This window comes from Ailuropoda melanoleuca, chromosome 2 (assembly GCF_002007445.2).
Source record: "Ailuropoda melanoleuca isolate Jingjing chromosome 2, ASM200744v2, whole genome shotgun sequence".
NCBI lineage: Eukaryota > Metazoa > Chordata > Mammalia > Carnivora > Ursidae > Ailuropoda > Ailuropoda melanoleuca.
The window spans coordinates 155,642,586-155,666,375 of NC_048219.1; the positions used below are offsets into that span (position 1 = coordinate 155,642,586).

The 23,790-nt window shown below is 40.3% G+C and overlaps 1 protein-coding gene across 2 annotated transcripts; it reads right to left on the bottom strand.

The window, feature by feature from the left end:
* Nucleotides 1-1,735: 1,735 nt before the first annotated feature.
* Nucleotides 1,736-22,357, bottom strand: SLC40A1 (solute carrier family 40 member 1). 2 transcript variants are annotated; one of them, XM_002918668.4, is made up of 8 exons: nt 21,974-22,357; nt 21,411-21,478; nt 15,927-16,086; nt 13,629-13,744; nt 12,466-12,592; nt 6,035-6,280; nt 4,614-5,270; nt 1,736-3,345 (listed from the first exon to the last, which is right to left on the bottom strand). In XM_002918668.4, exons 1-8 carry the CDS (start codon nt 22,014-22,016, stop codon nt 3,032-3,034), a joined length of 1,731 nt encoding a protein of 576 aa, XP_002918714.1. In that variant the 5' UTR covers nt 22,017-22,357; the 3' UTR covers nt 1,736-3,031. The 2 variants fall into 2 exon arrangements, with proteins under 2 accessions (XP_002918714.1, XP_034510730.1); XM_034654839.1 differs by lacking the exon at nt 21,411-21,478.
* Nucleotides 22,358-23,790: the final 1,433 nt, after the last annotated feature.

The window sequence follows — 23,790 nt, forward strand, 5'->3', positions numbered from 1 at the left end:
GGGCTCATGTGTAGCTCATAGAGATTGTTTGGCTAGAAAGTTGTTTTAGCACTCTCAAGTTACTTGCTAGTATTTAAGAATTTGGAGGTTTCACAAAAATTCCTGATTCCCAGCTTCTCTGGAAGGATCCAAAGATGGGAACACAGAGCCCACGTACCTGCACGGCAAGGGGAATTGCGCCCAGCTGCCCCTTTAGCTTCCCAGAGCCTGACTGAGCATGCCTTTGCCTCCCAATAGCACTTCCGGGGCTGTGTGCCCTTTAGTGCGCCCCTGTATTGCTCTTCTGTCTTACGGTAAACAGGAAGGAAATTTCTTACACCCGATCTTTCTTTTCCGGGGCGGGGGGGGGGGGGGGGGGGGGGGAGGTGGGGCGCAATGAAAGGAATATTAAGCAAACCAGATGTTTCAAGAAATAAATGGAAGAAGGCGTATTTCTTTATTGGAATGAAGACGGACAGCTTTCTGCGTTTAGTTCCAAAGAATGCCTACGCTGAAAGAACGAACTTAATAACCAACTATAAGAAGGCTGCGTGGAGCAGAGCATGAAAAGAACATAATCATTTAGTTTTGGGAACAAAATAAGTGATTCTTTTATGAAATGTAATTACAAGTTAAATGAAAGACAATTTCCTCTATTTGGTCGCCTTCACTCGTGTTACCGAAGTGACCCTTAGGTGTTTGAATTTGTCCCTCTATTTAGAAACACACCCAGGGGCAGGCACATGTCATCTGCCCCCGGGGCCTACTTCGATGCCTGGGGCGGTAACAGCAGAGGCTGCCAGGCCCACAGTGGCGCCCCTCCCCTCCCCTCCTTTATCTGCTCTGAACAGCACTCTGCAAAGATAAGGGAGGCAGCTGTAAAAATTCCTACGGACTCTCCAACTCCATTCTCCTTCCTCCTACACAGGCCTCTCTCCCCAGGCCCACAGTTTGGCAAAACGCCCAGAAGAAGAGCCACGACCTTCCTTTGCTAACATGCTTCTATTCATTTTACAAGGTCACAGGCCTTTCATTACAGCTGCAAGCACTTGAGCCAGAACTCCAACCCCAGCTTGACCCCCAGGGGAGGCAGATGACCTGCCCAAGACAGCAGCCAAACCTTACTGTCTGTTTAAAGGCCACGAGCAGATCCATAGCTCTGGGGCCATGTCAAAAGTTCTCAAGTTCCCAGTGTTAGGGGAAAGAAAAGGAGCCTGATGGACCATGTCTGCGTCAAATAGGCATCCTAGGACACATCAGTCTGGGGTACAGATCAAGTCTTCAGTAAACACTGGCTGAATACAGGACGGGGCTCTACTCTCCGGAATACAGCAGGAAGCTAGCTTTAACTGTCTCTCATTAGTTAGGCCCAACTCCTAGTACTAACACCACGTCATCGGAGAGGCCACAAAGTGCTTCCACGTGACTTCTCTGATTTGACCTGGTCAGGAGAGTGGTGAGGAGGGTAGAGTTGGCTTTATAGGAGCCTCTCCAACGTAACAAAAGAAAAAATAGAACTCAGAGAGCTCAGTGTGACTTCTTCAAGGTCAAGGAATGAGGGCTAGGCTTCACGGTTATCGTATTTTCATCAAAGCCACCAAAACCGGACATAGGAACAGTGGGGTAACACTAAAAATGATGAATTATAATGAACCTGTAGCCCTTTATAGTGGAAAAAAAAGTACCTTATCCAAAACCGATGTTCCGTAACAAAAACAATATTAAAAGTTGGGGAGCGCAACTCAGTAAAAAGCAATCAAGATTTTAAAAATGTTTTTATATAGAAATATTTTACAAAGATTTTACAACCGGAAATCATTATGTCATACGATAGAAGGAAGAAGATTAAACCTCAAGGACAAAGAAAGTGCTCATAGCAACATATTGCAGTCTCCATGAAAGTGCATAAACGGTTAAGGCAAAGTACCGTGTTGGTACTGGCACGTCGCAAAATGACTCGTAAAACAGTTTTTCTAAAAATACATACAAAAGTGTTTCTTTTCCTCCATTCTTCTCAAAGACATTCGAAAGGGATACACTGAGGAACGGTCTTGCTCTACAACTGTGTAAAAATAACTCCTGGGTACAAAACAGTGAGAGTAAAAATGCTCTACCCGAGCATGTTTCAAAGTAAATCAGATGATTTTAGAATAAAACCTTCCCACGTGTGAGCTTGCTTTCTACATTTCATTTACCAGGCTGAAAGCTTACTCCCTCATATTCTAAGATAGAGATCATAAATGACAGTGGTGTGAGTTCAATTCAGATCTTGTCCTTCTGTGTGACTTTTTAAGCTTCTAGTTCCTACGGCCAAACTATCAGCGTATTTGAAGTCCTTATGCAAAGTTTACTGTGTTATAAATCTACAGCTTTGCTCCTACCTGCCGCTTATGTGATAGCCATTTTTCTGAAGTGCTACATATGCTTAATACAACATTTCACCATGATAGTAAAAATACAAAGGTGCTCTCTAAAGTTATAACCATAAATCCTACTTGAGAATTTTAGGTAAGGATTTCATTTTTCCATAGAAATGTAAATCCCTTACGGTCAATAGGATCCATACGAATAATACTGGTTCTCAAACTCTCATCTTCATACGTGAAGCAGAATTTGTTTTTTATAACATGAATAAGATGCCGAAAGTAAATTTGCTAGACCTGGACACGAGTGAGTTTTAGAGAGAAACGACATATCTGAATTCTTGCACAGATAATAAATATCTGCCAAAGAATAACTTAAATCCCATGATGAACCACTCTTCATGGAAATTTTATCTACTCATGAGAAATAGGGAAAATCGGTGTCACCATTCTACTCCCTACGTTTAAACTGAGTTTTTCTTTTCCTATTTTTTTTTTCCATCCTTAAATGTAAGGGAAATTAACCAGTTCATTTTTCTCTGACCTAAGTTCCTAAAGAGCCTTTAGGCCTCACAGTACAACTGGGGTAAAGCAGAGAGAAACACCTAGCCATTTAGTGGGATGCTGCAGTACAAATAAGCACATGTGTTCTGTAACCTAGTAACAAGGGCAGCCACGGTTCCACTGTCTCACACCACAGACGTATCCGTTTGATTTTCATTCGTGACTTCTTTTTCATCAGCACCACAGGCAAAAAGCTTGCTGCCCAGAGTTTTCTGGGCAAATCGAAAATACATGATGTGGCCCATTGCCACAAAGGAGACTGAAATCAGTACAAGCAAGCCAAAAGCTTCAGGATTCGGAGCCAGGATGACCATGATGAAATGCAGAAGATCAAGAAGATAGTTCATGGAGTTCTGTACACCATTTATAATGCCTCGTTCAGATTCAATTACATTTTCTTGCAGCAACTGTGTCACAGTTAAATCAAAGGACCAAAGACCTATTAATAAAACATAATTATTAAAGACTGAATTTTAATTTATAGCTTTACATTTCGTATTTACAGTTTAAAAATGCTGACACGTGCAAAATATACATTTATCCCTAGGACCTTAAAGTCACCGTATATAAATATTCATCATAGCCTTGTCTTTGAGAATTCTTTTTTGTCAATAAATACCTGTGTGTAAAGTAAGTGTGAATCGTTAAATTCTACACCTGAAACTAATATTACACTGTGTGTTAATTAACTGGAATTTAAATAAAAACTTGAAAAATAAAAAATAAAATAAGATACGAAATACTGGGTGACTAGTGGCTTCAAGAAATGATTTTTGTAGCCACCATACAAAAATAAGTCTAATCTACAAACTTCTTAACTCTATTATCTGTGATTATTTATACTACAAAAGCAAAACTCTGAAATCAGAGACAATAAATCTTAATATAAGTACAAGTATTTTTAAAGCTTAAAGTGAATGTGCTAATATAGTCTAATGGTTAAAGTTTAAGGAAACTTTAAACCATTATTACGTTTACTGCTTGGGTTCTAAAGCCGCTACAATAAAGCTGTCTTGCTTGATTATTAATTGTCTTTGATAAATTAAGGAATTGCTTTGTATCACAAGATAAATACGGTTTCATTTCAAGAACAAATTCAGGCAGAGATAATTCATCAGTACTCTATTAATAATTACTTAAATGTTGCCTTGTAAAAAGTCTTTACATTGTGTTTCCTTCCAGAGCTATAAAATCCATTTGTTTGGCAAAGTATACTATAAATACACATAAGCTAGAGAGACTTTTTGAAGGATTTTTTTTCCCAGCTACTTTTTTTTTTTTTTTTTGGAAACCAAAAACACTATCTTTTTTACTTTGTCTTATACAAATATTCTCTAAATTATAGTCCTTTTGGTAGAGTTATAGCAATATAAAGATTCTAAATTATTAAATGGTATTATAATTATTAGAGCTCATATCTTTTTGAAAATTAAATTACATCAGAAGTAATACTTAAAATATTCATTTATAAAAAATTTTCAAGCCCTAATCATGTTTTGAGACACTATATGTACCTATACACACACTATATTTTAAACTAGAAAATAAAAATTTCATAATTAAAGACTGGATCACGCATAAGGATAAATAATGGATTTTGCTTAAATTAACACTCAGGGATTATTTCAGGTCATTTATTGTTGAATTTTCTGAACCTACACTGCAGAAAGACACTTTAGCTCATCAACATACCCAGAGAGGACTTACCGATTCTAGCAGCAATGACACCTGCGAACAGCAGGCTGACAGAGATTATGGGCACAGATTTAGGACTCATCTCTGGGACAATATTAGCAGGGTCAGACCCGTTTGACACGTGCATTTCAGTTGTTAAGATGATTTCAGGTATTTTTGTAGGGGTCATCGTGGACAGTGGCTCTGCCTGAATGAACCTAGAACGGATATCTTCAAAAGGAGAAACAGACAAGTCCAAGGGGCTTCCAGGCATGAACACGGAGATGACACACAAGATCAAACAGGAAAGCTGTGCAAATCCTGAGATCAGACCAGTCCGAACCAGGCCACATTTTCTCCGGAGCCAAGTAAAAGCCACGGTTCCCATTATTCCAGTGATGGCTGATGCTCCCATCAGAATACTGAGGATAGACCCGCTCAGCCCCTGAGTGTAGGCGTACCCTGTGGTGATACAATCAAAGCCCAAGACAGTCATATAGAGGAAAGCAAGACCCATGCCCGCCAGAAACACCGGCTGGTTGTAATAGGAGACCCATCCATCTCGGAAGGTGCGGAACGGTTCAGCCATCTGGGAGGCGCAGCTTGGCTCTTGCTCATCTTCAAGCTCACGGACATTAGGGTCCTTCTCACCCATTAGATGAGTTCCCTCCAAGGATTTTGGCTCAGTTTCTGTTAATAAAAGACATCAATATAATATGTATTTTCTTTTACTAATCTAAGAATGTCAGCCAAGGAACAATCTCCAAGTAGCATTAGGTTAAATAAACAACATACTATTGACACCCCTCTCTCTCACATGGTCTGTCTCCCTTTCCTCACTGACCCCCTTAGAAATTATACTGCCACCTAAAAAAAACAAAACGAAACAAAACAAAAACCAAAAAAACAAATTATACTCCACCGAAATAAATAACAGGAAAACCCACCAAATAAAAATATAGTAATTGTCTGGAAAACTATAGCATCTTATTTTCTCGGGGCCTGTTAAGATTCCATTGGCCTAGAAACCCAACTTCCTCCCTCGTCTTGGGAAATGCCCACCTTCATGCCCGCCCTCCCTTCTACTGTTCTACAAATAGCCGTGTAACTCCTCTCTTCACAGACTGTTACGAATTCTCTTATTCCCCCCTCCCATTGTTCTTTCCATTCCTATGGCTCAATTTTTCCCAGCCATCCCTAAATTAATTTCCATTCCATGTCTACTGCTCACATGAAGAAAAAGGGCCATGGGTCCCATTCCAATCCCATAAGATTCAACCCAGAGTTGCTCCTCAGGCTGTCAAAAGCCTGGGTTTGAGTCATCTACCAAAGTGATACACTTAACCCCTTCAGCAGTAATAAACCTGATATAAATTCAATGTAGTTTTGGTCTTCACCAATATCTAAGGTCTGAACATCAGGATAAAAGGAATCGGTCATTGTTGCAAGTTTACCTTTATGTAAATTCAGCTGTTTCAATTCAGCTTCCTCTACTTTAAGAGCAGCTTTCACAGCTAGAGCAGGTGTCTTCTGATAAACCTTCCAGAGCAGAAAGTACTCCACACACATGGACACCAAATTCCACGCCGAAATGAAACCACAGCCAATGACTGCAGAACCAAATGTCATAATCTGGCCAACAGCCATGGGGGCCAAGATGTTGGTTAACTGGTCAATTCTTCGTATCGTAGCATTCATATCTACAGAGGTAGGTAAAAGAGGTAGATAAGTGTGCAAACCTACCAAAGAGAGACTGCCCACTTACATAATACAAACTCATAATCCAAGTGTGTAATTCCTAAAATGCAAATTTCCAAAAGCATTCTGAGCAAACCATTTTGTTTGGAAATAATTTTATTGTTTGGAACAAGTCATATTACATTTGCCTCAAAAATCATGATTCTCTTGGGATTACATAAATTAGTCTAACATCAACTTTAAAATGAATGGTGACTCTTCATTTATTTTTTCAACAAACATTTATTAAATGCCCATTATGAGCTAGACACCAATTCCGCCACTATAAAGAACACGAAGAATATTCTGCCCTGTCTTCATGGAGTTTACCTTCTCATGGGAAAAGAAAGAATAAATCAGTAAGTATACACATATACAGCATGCCAGATGTTAAGTATTAGGGTGAACAATAAAGCACAAAAAGGGCATAGAGAGTGCTCAGGGGAAAAGAGAAATTTCAGTTTTAAATATGGCAAGGTCAGGAAAGGACTCACTGGAAAAAAAGAGAATCACAGCAAAGACATGAAGCAGTAGGAGGAAAAAGAGCCAGTCATGTGGCTATTAGTGAAAAGAAGATTCCAGACCAAAGAGGGTACAAAAGTCCTGGGGCAGGAGGAGCTGCCTACAGTGTTAGAGGAACAACAAGGAGGCTGGCAGGACTGCAGCAGAGTGAGGAAGAGACAAGGTCAGAGAGGGAGGGCAGACTGGCCCAATCATGTAGGGTCTTGTGAACATTATATGGATGTTGACTTTGACAATGAATGTGTCAGGAAGCCTTTGGAAGCTAATGAGCAGAGAGATGGCACAGTCTGACTTATATTTTTAAAGGTTCATTTTGTCTTCTGTGGTATGAAAAGACTGGAGCATGAGACAGAGGGATTTGCAGACAAGAGCAAGAGGCAAGAAGACAGGTAGAAAATGATGTGGCATAAACCAGGACAGTAATAATGGAGATGCAGATAGATGCTGGATATACTTCAAAGGTAGAATCATAAAGACTTACAAATTGATTAGGTATGGGGTATGACAGAAAGATAAGAATTAAGGACTCTACAGTTTCTTGTTTTTTTCCTGAGCAACTAACTATAGGAAGGATAGAGTTGCCACTTACTGAGAAAGGAAAGACTTCAAAAGGATCAGGTTTGGGGCAAAAGAACAGTATTTAATTTAGAGATGCTGATTTTCATAGGCCTACTGACAGTCAAGAGGCCACATCAAGTGGGCAGTCAAATATGTCTGGATTTCAGGGAAGACGTATGTGCCAGATTCGGTAGTCACCAGCTGGTTGAGTTTGTTTTTTTTTAAAGATTTTATGTATTTATTTATTTTAGAGAGAAAGAGAGAAAGCATAAGCAAGGGGAGGAGCAAAGGGAGAAGGACAAGCAGACTCCGCACCGAGCACAGAGCCTGACACAGGGCTCGATCTCATGACCTTGAGATCATGACCTGAGCTGAAATTGAGAGATGCTTAACTGACTGAGCCACCCAGGTGCCCCAGCTGGTTGAGTTTTAAAGCAGTGAGACTGGATGAGGTTAACCAAGGGACTGAGTGTAGATCCAGAAGAGACAAGATCTGAGGACCGAGTCTTGGGCACATAAATGTTGAGAAAGTTGGATTTTACCAGGGTCTTACAAAAGCAAAGTGACAGAAGGAGGGGAGACCAACTGAACTGAGGGTATATGCTAGGAGGTGATCATAGGTGGTCAGAACATCTGACCTTGGAATTTCAGCTGGTAAGGAAGGGAGACAAGAGGGGTCACAGACAGTGAAAAGGAAGTGGATTTAATGACCTGTAGGTGACAACCAGGTTGGAAGACTGTTGGGGTAGGGGTCCCAGAAGGAATGAGCTGGAAAGGCAGGAGGTGGCAATTCAAGACATGAATGCCTATGATTAGGATTACAGAAGGGGAGGATTTAGTGGTGATGACAAAGGCAAGGGTATGACCATGGGAATATATAGCTAAGTCAGAGTAGAGAACCAAATGAATAAAAGAGGGGAAGTCAAGAAAATGACCTTTTTTCTTCTTCTCTATCACACAGAGTAGAGTGGAATTAATGAGACAAATCCTTATCAATCATGTCGGGCCTCTTAAGGGAAAAGCAATGCGTGACTAATAAGCGCATTAAGAGAAAATTGCCTTTATTCCTTCTCTAACTCTTCCTGGTCCTCAACTGCCTTCCAATTAGTCCTCTGAGTGTATAAGGCTTACATGATAACAGGAGAACTTTGACACGGTTCACCTTTCACTTGAGAGGCAAAGGCAGTTTGCATTGATCTTACACGTGGCCAGTTTTTGCAGAGGCCTCGCTAACTTCCATCTGCCCCCCACCAATAAGTTTCCAACTCCTATCCTAACAGACAAGTGCAGAATTGATTCAAATAAATCACTATTTTGATTCCAAAAATCGAGGACTAGTGAAAGCGTACACATGCTCTGAAAATCGCAGAACAGCAAAATTAATTTTAATTACAATGATTTACTATTCTTGCACTACCTCAGGTTTCAAGTGTTCCTGAAGCTTCCTGATGCCACCAAATTCTATCTTTTCTATTATGATTAGGAGGCTGATGTTTAGGTGTAATATAGCATCAGGAAGCAGCTTTAATCTCTCTGAAGCAGAATGAATTATATAATGATTTTTGAAAAAGACCTAATCATTTTACTGGGAACAGGCTACAGAAGAATCAGTCCTCTAAATATGCAAACATGTCCTTTTTACAAATTCCTCTTTATTCTTATGCAAACACACATATGTGTGCTCATTTAACTCCAGTTTAACTGTTTTTAGCTTGGACTGAGGCATAGAACATGACATTAAATAGCTACTTGCTAATATAAAGTGTATATTCAGTCTTATAGAATAAGAATAATAAACAGAACTGCTGAGCAAATAGCAGCTAGGACGTCTGTCTACCTTAAATATGAGATCAATTTTTAGTCAATAAAGTTCAAATAAGAAATGTATCTGCCATATGTGACCAAGCTAACCGGAGGACAAAAAACCCTCAGAAGCTATTAGTAAAGAGTAGTTAACAAAGAAAACAGGGAGGGAAATAAAACAGAGGAAGAAGTCTGGGAAAAGGAAGTGAGTTTCAAACAGGTTTGACAGGCTAAGGGTCATAGCACAAGAGAATGTTTTAACAAAACACTAAACCAAGTACCGAGGCAAATTAGTTAACTGATTGATTAATGGTATTTGGGTAGAAAAACAATTCCTTTTATGGAACTGCCCAAACAAGATGTTAACATCTGTATGTTGGCCAGATGCCACTGAAATTCTAAAATTTTTTCACCTTCCAGGGAAAATTTCTCCTGCGTTTGTTTTTTACCCTCAGTGATACAACTTCCAATTTTAAAACCCACTCTGAAATCAAGAAACACTGGGTTAAGGGAATGGGAGCAGTTAGCATCCAGCTCACAAGCTCTCCTCTTCCTGCTCACAGCCCTTCCCCTTCACAGACACACACACACAAGGCTCACACAGGTTCTGCCTAGTCCTCTGCTGGGCTTCCTAACAGTTTTTGCTGGAACCTCAAGACTCAGCCTGCATGCACATCCGTGATTCCTGACTGCAGCAGCTGTGTCTGTGATCAGAGACTCAACCTCAGAGGTCCCCGAGGTGGCAGATGGAGTCCCCTCGACGTGTACTTTTCCCCTTCTCTATTTTTCCTCTCTCCTCTTCCTTTCCGTCTGTTCTATAACTCTGCCTTATAGCAGAAATGGCACCAAAAATCCATGGTGAGGCCTTTGCTGACCTTCTGAACGAAAAAAGTTTCGATCCTACTTTGAGGCATGGCTTTTAATTAATTTTTTTTTTTAACAAATGCTGATGTTAAAACTTGAAGAAAAACAACACGGAGGCTTCCCTTCGCTAGGCTACTAACCCGCACAACTAGCTGGACGCAAACAAGCACCGCTTACTAACAGCTAATTCACGGTGGACCAAAGTTCGAGAGGCATCTTACTTCCTTTCTTAAACTTGAGAAATTCCAGAAGTTTAGAAAATAGACTCCTTGGCCTAGATTCTCCCACTCCGCAATTATTCCTAATAATAAAGGACAGCTGAGAAATGGCCTTGTTTTTGTTGTTGTTCTGGGACATCAAAATGCCCACAAAGTTATATGGAATCTTTGGTTTTTGTTATTTATTTATGTACATATTTAAAACAAATTAAAGATTCTGAGTAACTTCCACTTTACTCCTGACTTTTTTCCCCCCAGAGTGTACAGACTTCACAGAGTCAAAATGAGTTAAGGAATTCAGATTAAGGGAAAGAAAAGCACTTTAAAAGCCAACTTTTTCTCTCAAATATATTCTAACAGATATGTGTGTGACCTATTTTCAAAACATATCTTTTTTATACCCTTTGAATTTTAAACCATGGACATGTATTACATACTTAAAATAGTAGGTTAAATAGAGAAGGTAAATAACAAGGAAAAACAAACAAAAAGGGACATAGCCTTATCTTAAGTTCAGTGTGACAAAAAGAGACATGGAATTATTTCCCATTGGTAAATGATTACAGGAAAGAAAAAAAAAATCAATGAGAATCACTACTTCAACTCTAGAAAGAATGTCATGCGGTATACTCACACGTGCTAAATTCATCCTAGTCAAACACCATCCTGTAAAATCACTGGTATTTCTGTCTTGATTATAACACTGCTATAACTGAGTGATTTTTTTTTTTTAGAGATTTTATTTATTTATTTGACAGAGACAGCGAGACAGCACAAGCAGGTAAACAGTAGGGGGAGAGGGAGAAGCAGGCTCCCCACGGAGCAGGGAGCCCAATGCAGGGCTTGATCCTAGGACCCTGGGATCATGACCTGAGCCGAAGGCAGACCCTTAACTGACTGAGCCACACAGGTGTCCCACAAAGTGATGATTTAAGCAAATTCCTCTCTTTCTTCCTTTGGACCTTCCATAGATTTCGCTTCCTTTCTGTCACCACCTCCTTGCCTTTTTTCAGCCACACGGCCCAAAGTTGCTTGCTATCCCCAGCACCTAATCTTGCCTTCTGTGTCTAGGATAAGCCATTTAAATCATCAGCAACGGCTTTCTTGTCTGTCAGGATGGTTGGGCAACAGGTTTGTGATACCCATTATCTTCAGTGACTAGCTGAATTGATTTGGCTGATCTGATCAGTAGATAGGTATGCCCTTCCTCCTTCATCCTGTGTAATTATCAATCCAATGTGTGTCTGTGTCAGGGGGCAGGTAGGGAAGATTGAGCGAGGTGAGTTATTCTGCACCCAAATAATATCGATGTGATAGGACATGTTGCTTTACAAGCATTCTTTCGTCTCTCTCTGGCCTCTTGTGTATGTTTCCAGTGAACAACTAAGATTGTAAGCTTCTTGAAAACCATATTCTGGACCCAATTTCCTTAGTATTTGTAATAGCAACTATATTGCATTGTATATAATGTAATAAAAGTTATAGATTTTAACTTTAAAGTTGAAGGAATTAACTATTAGAGTCTCTTTTAGGACTAAGGTGTTTCCATTTGCTTTGGAGAAAAATAAATTCCATAGTATGACCAGTAAGTACTGGTAATAATATCCATAGTATGACTGATAAAATCTCATGTCAGATTTTCACTGTTTTATGTATTAAACAAACATTTAAAGACTGCGAGCAGAATTTAAAAGAAAGAGCTTGAAAGGAACTTTCTTCTGCTTGCCAGGTTTGCATAGAATAAAAGATAAGTTTACTCTCTCATAAATTAACTTCCTAACAGTGAGATAAATCATTGCACTGAGTCTGATAATGTAATAATATGACAAAAACTATGTTTTCAATTTATCATTCTTTAAAAATACCCAGAAGAGGGGCGCCTGGGTGGCTCAGTTGGTTAAGCGGTTGACTCTTGATTTTGGCTCAGGTCATGACCTCAGGGTCATGGGATAAAGCCCCACATCAGGCTCTGCACTCAGTGTGGAGTCTGCTTGAGATTCTTTCCCTCTTCCTGTGCTCCTTCCCCCACGTGCTCTCTCTCTCTCTCTCTCTCAAATGAAATGAAAATAAATAAAATATTTTTTAAAAATACCCAGAAGAAAAGGCTTAAGCTTCATTTACTACCTCTGACTTAAAGTGAATCCTAATAGAACCCACTTAGTTAAAAGACAACACCAAATTACCTGCTAATTTGCTTCTGTCTCCTCCCGCAACAACAACAATCCAATCCCTTTGGATCGTGATGGTAGTGGCAGTACTGGCCAAGTTTGCAATATTGGCAATAGTGATGATCAAAATATAACACGAAGTCTGAGGAATTACAGGAAAAAGCAGAGTTAAAATGTCAGTTTGATCACACTGTACCTACTTCACTGTACCATGTAGTTTAAAATGGTCTTTGGTGGCATAATAATAAAATTTTCATTTCACAAAATCATAAGAAATCGTTTTACTTTGTGATATGAAACATTAAGGTACCAGTGGTCAAGTTAAAGGGCATAATATCTTCCTAATCTGTATCATCTGTAATACACATCATACAAAAATTGTAAAAGTCATATGCACTTTCACATGACACAGTTATCATAAGTGTTAACATAGGGGTAAGTTTGTAATTTCTCCCCAGAATATCTCTTTTGGAAAAATCACTGAAGAGGAAGTGAGAAGACCTGTATTTAAGTCAGAGCTCTGACACTTTCTAGTTACATGACAATGGTTAATCAACTAATATCACTTCGCCTTAGTTTTTTCATTAACGAAATAAAGGGAACACGCTAGAAGATTTCTAATGTCCCACCTGGACTTGAAGCTCTACAATATCAGTCTAAATATTTAAGAAGATTCAAGAGTGACATCAAATCCACTGTTTTCCACCCCCTCCCCAAATCTTTCTCCATTTTTCATCAAGCTATTACGAGACCCTAGTGTTAAGAAGTTACCTGGTCCATGACCCCAACAGAAATACCAATTATTATTAGAGGAACACAATCATGACACATTAATAAATATATGGATAACATTTCTTATATAAAGTGAACAAATTACAGGTTAATACTAATGAGTTGAAAACTAACAACTGAATTATATAATAAACTCTTAGAAATGCCATTAAAAACAAATAAGAAAACAATTGAACAGAGTTAAAATTCAAACAATACTTAATGAGTGCCCACTACGGGCAAAAACCAAGCAAAAACAAAACGTAATAACTGTAAGGGATGTTAAAGTGGACACAGAGATCAATAGTGTCTTTGTGAAAAGATATTCCCTGTCTCAAAGGGTTTTCATTTTTTACCACTACCAGAAATTCTATTTTCTGCCATTAGGAATCCCACTGGCAACTTACAAGAACCCATCCATGGTACATGGTCAGAAGCTCGTTTTTATGTAAGAAAACCATCATCAGAATGATCCCACACAGGATGACTGAAACATTCTGTACCACCAGCGAAGTCTGAGCCACTGTATAGAGGGAGAAACAAAGTATTCACTATACCAAAACATCTCAATGGACCGGTTTTTATCCACACATTTCTGTTCTACTACATTCATACATATGCAAATTAGTGTAAGAAAAAAGAAATTCCTGAAGTAAATCCTGAATGAACTATTTCCAGTAGGACCCACTATATCACACCAGACCAGTAAAACTTGCAGAAAGAATGAAGTATTCACCATTTTTCCTATTAGTTGAAGCCGTTCATAATGACATTTTCATTTAGTGTATTCTCTTGAAGGTTTACTGTCATAAACAGAACTGTATTACATAGACAAGCTCCATCTTTCAGCTCTTTGTTGCTTAAGCTAAAATAAGAATATGCAGGAAGTGATAAAAGAGGTTAAGGAAGGAGTCGTGGCATCCATAACCTTCCCCAGGGTAGGCGGAATCTGGTAAGATCAGATGGTCCGGATACATAGGAAAGATAGAAAAATTCGCCAAGATTAAAGAAGAGCAGTGTATTCCTCTGGGCATTCTAATGCTATATGCCACTGCTAGGATTCCCTCACAGAAATGCCAATCACCTTGGAGAGAGGCACACATGTGGACAAAGTATTGGAGCAAGGATAGTCAGTATACCAATAAGGACACCCACAGTCTTACTTGTAAGTCTCTTCTCTGCCACACACCAGGGGAGGCTATCTAGGACAAAGATACATAATGTCTCCTATGACTGTGTCTATGAGGTAAGGATGATAACCCATTCCTGCCTTCTTTACTTTACAAGGTCATTATGATGCTCAAATAAAATACTCATGAAAGTACTTTGAAAAATATAAAGAGTTGTAAACGTAAGGTATAATTATAGCTCTTGTCTTCAAGGGCAGCAAAGCTCATTCTGGCTCGGAAGGTCATATAAAAGCCTCAAACAAACTTCTTTCTGAAATTAGTTTGGAATGAAATCCCAACATAGAACTCATTCTTTCATTGTACAAGGATTAAATATCAACTGCACAAGATTCTTTTAGCTTTTAGGAGCCCACAGGTCAGAGGAAGGAAAGATATGTGAACAGATAATTTTAAGAGTATAAGTACAACAGCAGAGGTATTGACAAAGTCTTCTGGGAGCACAGAGGAAGAAATGATTAACTCAGCCTAGAAACATCAGAGAATTTCGTGGAAGGTGACATAGGAGCTGATTTCATGGGATAAATGGGAGACTGCTATCCCACCACACACTTTTTCATCCAACTCAACATTCCCAACCTAGATTTTCAGTGTTCAATAATCGTTAGGGTTAAAAGGTCTCACTGTATAATATTCCTACATTCCTATAAATAATGATGAAAACAACTAGGAATTTTTCTTTAGTATACAAAACTTCATTTTATATGCGTTTTGGTCTATCCATTCTTAAGACAGACAAATGTCCTTGACCATTTCACTAATAGCATCAAGTTCTAGGATTTGATAATCCAAATTGCTCTCTATCCAGGGGCAGTCATCCTACGCTGAAAGAAACTGATACCTCAGTCTTTCTCCAATGTCTAAGACAGACAGTCTTGGTACTACCAACTACACAATTCGGGAAAATTTTGCCCTGACTTATTATTTACATTGCCCTTATATTCTGCATAACTGAATTGTTCAATCACTTTCTCTCTTTCCTGTATAAAACTGAATGATTTCAGCACTAATGCGCTAGAATAAATGTCCATAAGTTATCATTTCTTTTTTCCTCATAAATTTATAATTCAGCTCTCCATGATCCAGACTCAGATACTCTCTCTTAAATCTATAGTTTTTGATTCCTCTACACACACCTCTACGTCAAACACTGTAACCCAGAGGACAGTTGTTAAAGCTGTCCCAGCAACATCACACTAGCAGACTTCAGTGCCAATCATGGTTAGAAAGAATGCCAGAGTTAAGCAAACTTTTAATGTTTAACATGGTTCCCAGAAAAGAGCTATGGTGTTAATTATTAACATCTGAAATTTATGAACAGTTAAAGAGCCAAAAAAAAATCTATAAGCTTAATATCTTGGCATTCCAATTTTGTGCAGGGGCCCCAGGACCCTCCCGGCAGAAGAGCTGCCATTGAGCATGCCATCCCTCGGTGCAGCAGGCAGACACGTGGTGGGTTGGTCACAGTGGTTTCTCTTTAGCTCAGGCATGGATCTCACTCAGTTTATCAGTACTCACCTCTAAGTCTGGCATTCTTATCCACCCAATCACCAATGATGGCTCCAAGGATCAGAACAGAGCCTGCCACCACCAGCCCGTAGACCGCAGTCAAGAGGAGGCTGTTTCCATAGAGCTCTACCAAGAACACAGACACGGCAAAGTGCCACATCCGATCTCCCTTGAATGAGAAAAGAGAAAATGTTTTGATGAAATTATTTTTACTTTCTAGTCAGTTATACTCAGGAAGTTGCTTCCTTATCAAAAAGGTTCTTTTTGACTACACCATGAGATTTTCAAAGTCAACAACTCCTCTATGAATTGAATATGGGTCAGGTGTTAAAACCATCCATCATGGCCCAATGGAAAATATTCTGGCCCATTTACTAAGTAAACCCCAAAAGGCATGATATTAATGAAACACACACACTCCTTATCACTCTGGAAAAAATATAGTTTCCAGACCAAAGAAGGCTTTTGGAGACAAAATTTGTTCCCTTTCACGTCAGGTTTCTACCCGGGCCTGGAACTGACCTATTCTGAGTTGAGAGGCATAAAGTAGTTTGCTAATGAACCAGAATGAAACTATAGCCTAGTTCACAAACATTCATGTGCCTTGAATGTCAAGAAAAAGCCATTTTCCCAATTTGTAAACTGATAAGAATGAACCATATGATCTTTAAAGTTTCTGTTACCTCTACCATTCTACAATCTCTGCTCTGTTTCACAAATAAATTTCAAAGTCAAAAACAGCAGGGCTCAGAAAAGTGAAATTAATATGGGCAAATTCTGGCACCACATTTACAGAAATGTCAGAAAGAAATTCATAAGCAGCTTTTCATTTGAACAGTTTAATACATATGGGCTTTGAAAGGGGAGAAAAAGAACTACTTATTTCTTCACTCCAGACTATATAGGAAATTTTGGAATTCAACACTGGAAAATGTAGAAAAACAAAAACTTTTAAAAGAGTCAGGTAAATTAATGTGTAAGAAATCTATAATGGAACTTACTATGAGATTTTGGCTCCATCTTTGACCTCTGAGTTAACATAAAACAGGACAACAATGTTCTATTATAACCTATCCCTAGAAATAACTACAGAAAACGAATGTGAGTTCTAGAACATTCTGCACTCTCAAACCTCAGCCAAGTGCATGGCCCAGATTAGATGCTGTGGAATCAGCAAAGGAGTGGTTATGCAGTGAATTCCAGTTGTGAATGAGAAAATATTATATAAGTGGCAAAAACCTAGACTGATTTATCAATCGCATTGTTCTGGTACATTATATTTGTTCCCTGAATGTTCAAAAGTTTGAGGATTAATCAGTACCATAATTAATATTTCTGACACAGCCTGTGTTTGCTTTGATAATAGAAAGTTTTTCCACTTAAATTAAGTAGGATTTATTTAAATTTCAAATACCATTGTACTAAATGATTAAAAATGTATGCTACACATACAATTTGTTTGAAATCAATAAAAAGACAAATTTATATTAAGATAAAGATGTCAATAAGAATAACAAACTATTTTCTTAACCTTTAACAGTGGAAGCAAATCTATACTGAATTAGAATACAATGGCATGGGGAGAGCAAGTACCTCCCGTGACTAAAGAAATCAAGAGGAAGTGAAGTACCTGCCCTACTTTATCTTAATCCCCACTCCTCCGAATAGCACCCAAGGAACAGACAAAAGACACAGAAATGCCCTTAACACAGGTTGTCTCCAGGAGTGAATCTCCTCTTTCTCAACATAAAGAATAAAAAATATTACTCTATTTCTATTGCTTCTTTTCCCCTCTTTCTTTTTCTTTCTTTCTTTTTCTTTCTTTCTTTCTTTTTTTCTTTCTCTCTTTCTTTTTTTCTTTCTCTCTTTTTTTTTTCTTTCTTTTCTTTCTTTCTTTCTTTCTTTCTTTCTTTCTTTCTTTCTTTCTTTCTTTCTTTCTTTCCTTCCTTCCTTCCTTCCTTCTTTCTTTCTGTTTTTTACCCGAAAGATTTTGTTTTAGATTCCTCTACAGCCAGCCATCAAAACAAGTGCTACTAAATGAAAATTTTCTTTCTTATTTAATCTGGTTTGGCATGACGCCTCCTTGATGGAGAGGCATAAAATTGCCCCAGTTACCCCAATTCCTAAAGGGTTTAGGCTTTAAGTGGCAACAGATTCCATGCTAACAAAGCCCAAGAATCAGGCAAGTCTAAGTTAATGTTGATCAAGTGCAATTTTGAACCCACCCATTCCTTCCTTACATCCATTTCCTCCCTCCTATGTGTTCTCCCTGTACTTTGATGATTTGTTTACATGTCCATCTACCCCCAGTGGCCCGAGGGCTGAGGGCCAACTGAATATCTGTGAATGAATGATCACAGGCACTAGAAACTCGGCAGTACATAAAAATCAAGGTCCGTACTTTCACATAGCTGGCATCTCAGGGAGCAGAGACCAAAAGCAAACCTAGAACAGTTCAAGTGGTATAAATGCTATGAGGAAATATAAAGTAGCTTGAGCAGGAAGGTGGCATTTTGCATTAAAAAGTCAGAGACCTCTCTGAGCAGAGACCTGAAGGAAATGAGGGCTGGAGCCATGCAGACATCCGAGATATGAATAGAGACAGTCCATAGGATTAATGATGAGGGAAGAGAAGGCAAGCTGAGGACAAAGCAGAAGCTGACCCCCCAACCCCCCCCCCCCATGGGATATATGTGACATTCCTCAGGCACTCCTGGCTGCCCTAAAGCTAAGGAAAGGAAAAACAAATAGTTAACTTGTAGAGATCACAATCCTGCAAGACGTGAGTCTCCCTCAGTTTACAAATGTCTTAGCAATCTACAAGAACAAAGCATTTCTATCAATAACCTAGCTTCCAGAAGGAAATGTAGATACAATTAAATGTCCTTATAACCAGCAGCCCACTGACAGATATTTGAAGTGGGCAGAGTATAATGTTCCTCCAGGAAGCTCCCAACTGTCTTACTGTTAAAGCCTTGCTAGAGGGAAAACAACCTTACCTTGACAATGCCAAGGGCTCCCATATTTTTTGTGGGTCCTTTTTAGCATGTGAAAGTTCTTTTAAAACATCCTTTTCCTTACTTCCCCCAACCTCAAGTATATATAATCAGTCACCCCTCACACCCCAGCACAGCAGCTCTTTCTGCCCACCAGTCTCCCTGCTTTAATAAACCACCATTTTGCACCAAAGACGTCTCAAGAATTCTTTTTTTTTTTTAAGATCTTATTTATTTATTTGACAGAGAAAGAGAGACAGCCAGAGAGAGGGAACACAAGAAGGGGGAATGGGAGAGGAAGAAGCAGGCTCCCAGTGGAGGAGCCTGATGTGGGGCTCAATCCCATAATGCCAGGATCACGCCCTGAGCCGAAGGCAGACAATGACTGAGCCATCCAGGTGCCCCAAGAACCTCAAGAATTCTTTCTTGGTCATTGGTTCTGGACTCCACCCCACTGAACCTCACCTCTATTCCAAAACCCCATCATAATAACGTAAGATATAAGCAATTGACCACCCTTTTCCACTGCCTTACACTTGGTTATCTTTTTGTGACTAGATACATTTTTTAAAGCCCATACTATTACATTATAAGCTCCTTAACAACAAGACCCACTTCTTACAGCAGTTTGTATTTTAATAGTATAGAGTAAAATATATTGATCTACTGGCAGACAGAAATAAAAAGCATTCAACCCCACACAAATATAACCTTCTATGCTAGCACTTCTATTTTCAATGTATAGGAAACTATGATTTGGCAGAGTTTGCAGTGGAATGGATAGATAGATATGTGTAGATACCTATACACATATACATAAGCACATCAATTTTGTTCCAATAAAATCAGCCAGTGTCAAACAGGAGACAAAACTTGAAAGGCACAATTATCTACAGTTAGTGAGCATTCCTCTTTTGCGCTCTTTCACAACAAGAAGTAAAACTCCACTAAACCTTATATGGCTGTAGTTGCTGGGTTTTTTGTTTTTATTTTTTAATCCAACTTTCCACAAGAACTCCCTTAGATTGGGCTGTCTGTCACTTTTCTTGTGGGACTCTTTATTAACACGACAAACAAATCCTCCTGGAACAACTAGAGTTCCACCCTTTTGGCGAATCTGACCTCCCAACCTAATAACGAGAGGTCACATAAACATTAAACAAGGTAATGAGTATTTGGAAGCAAGGCACCTCAATCTCCTAAGAGATAGGTACAGATCACAAGATGGCAATTTCAGATACTATCTCCACCACCTGTTATTGGTTTTTAAAATACTTAATACTTACTAAATTAAATGGAAGAACAAACTATTGATTTAGATATGATTAAGAGTAGTTTCCCTAGATCTCTACTTAGAATCATCAGCTATTGGAAACAAAACAAACTCCATTTGTTTACGTGTATGTGTATTTGCAGAGTCATCCCGTCTAAGCCTCTGGGGAGATAGGAGCTGGCCTTTCTGAAAAGCCAAAGCCATCTTTGAACTGCTATTTCTTAAAGAGCAGATAACCTAGCTTAATAATTTCCCAAGGGCATGGGTACAGATTTCCTCATACAACAGTTTGCATTCAAGTCTTAAGGATGATCCAACATTAGTTTCTGATTTAAAAAGAAAATAACATTCACAGAATTTACCCTAAAAATTCTCTCTCCTTATCTATGATTTTTAAAAATTAGGTATCACATATGAGGCATAAATAGAATTTACTCAGATACTGCTTTTCAACAATAAGAACAATTGTTGAAAGATTCTAATCATTAATTAAACACACATCCAGCATCCTTTTGGGATTATTCTTTTTTGGGGTGTTGATGAAGGAACCCAGGCCCACGGAAACACTGGCACTCTTCTAGGACCACATAAGAAGTCAGAGGGAGAATTATGACTCATTTGCTAATTTTCTTTGGATGATGGTTTTTAAGATAGCCTGAGATGCCCCACACATATCTACCAATGGATAACATTTTTAAAACCTAGGATTTTTATCACTCAGCTATTTGTTCTTAGGGTCAATTATATTTAAATTAATCTTAGAATGCTATTTTTAGCCTAAGTCAGTCACTCCACTCTTCTACTGTATTTTCATAGTGCAATATGCTGGAACTTATCATCTTAACAGAAGAAGAAAATGGAGAAATAGCTTAAAATGTGAAATAAAAGATCCATGAGACATTCATCCATTCTTAGCAAATTTTACCATTTACTAATAAGCCTAGTAATGCAAAATACAATTGACAAGCATTGCAAACGTTTCTGTTTTATCTTTGGATAGTTGTTCATCTACATAAAGTATGATACTTAAATAGCATTTACTAACACCTATGGGAAAATATCTTTGGTGAAAATAACTTTTTCATTAGAACAAAAGTATTTGGGTGATTTATTTCTTCAGCTGCATGACAAACCTGGAAGATGGTTTAATAAAATGGGCCCGAATGAAAGGAAACAAGAAATTGCGCAAGTATGTTGTAAGAATTACTGTACACAGTCACTTACCCAAGTAGATAGAGAATGACCAAGGTAGAGAAGGAATTTTGCAGAGGTCAGGTAGTTTGCTATGGATCCTGCACAGACACACACGAGGGGCAGTGGATAAAAAGCATATTTAGTCACTTAAGTGAGCTGAGGTTGGAATGCTACTTCATTTTCTCTTCTCAAACACGATTATTAAAAATTAATTTGTGGGACAAACCATGTACACTTTATCAAGTCGCCTGGGAATAAATGTGTCCAGTTTACTTAATACCACTCACTTAAATTCACCACGACACATTGGTCAATAACTGCAAAACCTCACATACAGTTAAGAAAGCTCTTGTTTTGACATTCTTTAACTCCACTTCTTTTTTTAACAAGACAATCCAAACCGCCCAGTCTACTCCTTGTATGCATGCAAGCCCTTTCCCCACAATTTGAAATTCTTTTCTTCCTCGACCCTCCACCAAAATGAGTCAAATGAGCCACAAAGCACCCTGGTTAACAGCAGAGCCGCATTCCTCCCCCAACCTGCGCAGAGCCGCTGGTCTCCACCGCCCCCCGCACGCGTGAGGTCTACTCACCGCAGCATCCTCCCTGGCGGTTTTGCTCTCTTGCCTTGGTCATGACACCAGGCGCCCCCCGCTTGCTCTTCTGCTGCTGCTGCTCGTGATGAGGTGCTTGTTCACAGGAGTGCAAGGAACCGAGGAGAGCACCGCTAAAAACACAACAGCCGTGCGCAGAAAGACCCCAACGACTACTAGGGCAAAGAACAAAAGAGAAACGGCCCGGGGGTCTTCTTGTAGTCTTCTTTCCAAACTTAGCTAACACTGTAGCTGAAGTTGGAAAGGCAAAGCCTTATGGAAGCGGGTGGGAGGCTCCACAGGCCGTCCGAGCCGGATCGGGCACCCTGCGCCGCCGCCGCCGCCGCCGCCACCGCCTGCGCAGCTCAGCCCTGCACACTTATACCGGGCCGGGGCGGAGCTCCCTTCGGCCGCCGGCTCGGGGCCGCCCCCTCCCTTTCAGGGCCAGCCGGGCGTCCCCGCGGCGCGAGGCCAGGCGCCCGCCGGCCTTCCGCGCCGTGCCGCCCTCCACGCCCTTTTCAGGAGGAGTCGTCCGCCCGGGGCGCAAGCGGCCACCTGGCCACAAACAACCCGCGCGGCCTGTGAGGACTCTGGCCCGACGAACCACAATGGCCGGGGTGTTCGCCCTCCGGGAAGCCACGGAAAGGGGGCGGGAAGGCCGGGGGGAGGCCGGGAAGGGGAAGACGGAGCGTGGACCCCGCAGAGCCGTAGGGGAGAGGCCCGGGACCAAGCGAACCAGCAGGTGCAGGAGGAAAGCGCTTCGCCCCGGGTACCTACAGTTTGGGGGAGAGGGAAGCCGCCGGATGGTCACTGTGCGGAACTCCTACCCGGTCTTGGGGCTGGGGGATTCTTACTTTTTTAACGACAATCATTTTTAACATAGGAACCTAAATAACTCTCCATATCACAGAGGCCGGCTTTCCTGGCTGTTCCATTCCAGCCCGCCTGCGGCCGAGAATATCATTTTTTCCCAGAACTGCGTGGCGGGGTTTCTCACAAAGAACAAGAATCAAAAGCAGAAAAGGGCTCAAAGATAAGAGTTGAGCCCTCTCCAGAGGAGTAAAGGGAGGCATGGAAAGGTCAAGACCCGCAGGATGTTAGGGACCCACCCCCAGCCCAGAACTTGGGTCTCCAAATCCTTCCTGGAGGTGCAGTAAGGATGAACCAGTCCAAACATTTCCCTTCACCATCCTTCCTTCTTCCTCATCACCTTTCACTCCCACACCCACCCCTGCGTCCCTTCCCCACCTTTCCTCCAAATGCCCCAGTATCTGTCAGGCAGTTACCAGGAATACCGGTTATCCCAGTTGTGTCCCTGGGTCTGTTCCTGTCCAGATAAAGCCATTCGGTGGCCTCCTGAAGTGGCAGGTGAATGACTCTAAAGAACATCATCAGGCTTAAGCCTTACCTGAATTCTACACCTGTTTCCCCTGAGCGCCGAAGCCCCTGGGCATACCAGCCCCTATTGCCAGCCAATTGCCTTACCCTTCTCAATCTTGCCAAACCCCCAGGGAGTGGATCCCACACACTGAAACTGCAACCAGATTCCACACACTGAGCACAGGCCGGACTGACACCCAGCAGTGAAGGGAGACTCGGATTAATAGATGCCCAGTATCTGGACTATCAGTCAGGAGCCTCACAGGTCCACCAGCGGGCGGGGCACAGCTGGATTCGGTTGGGATGTGGTCTGGAGGGCAGAGATAGGGGATTTACAGTTTAGCTTCTGCTGTTAACTGCTTGCTTTTTTTTTCCCCCTCCCCTTTTCAAGCCCTTTTCCCCCTTTTCTTTCCACAGGACTTTCAAGCCCTTTGTCT

What these genes read in the sequence shown, in the direction of transcription:
- SLC40A1 (XM_002918668.4), bottom strand. Translation starts at nt 22,016, where the DNA reads ATGACCAAGGCAAGAGAGCAAAACCGCCAGGGAGGATGCTGCG. An exon ending in TAAGAATGCCAGACTTAGAG is followed by an intron (nt 13,745 to 15,926) that starts GTGAGTACTGAT and finishes CCCTCTATACAG; the next exon opens with TGGCTCAGACTTCGCTGGTG. An exon ending in TGTACCATGGATGGGTTCTT is followed by an intron (nt 12,593 to 13,628) that starts GTAAGTTGCCAG and finishes GTAATTCCTCAG; the next exon opens with ACTTCGTGTTATATTTTGAT.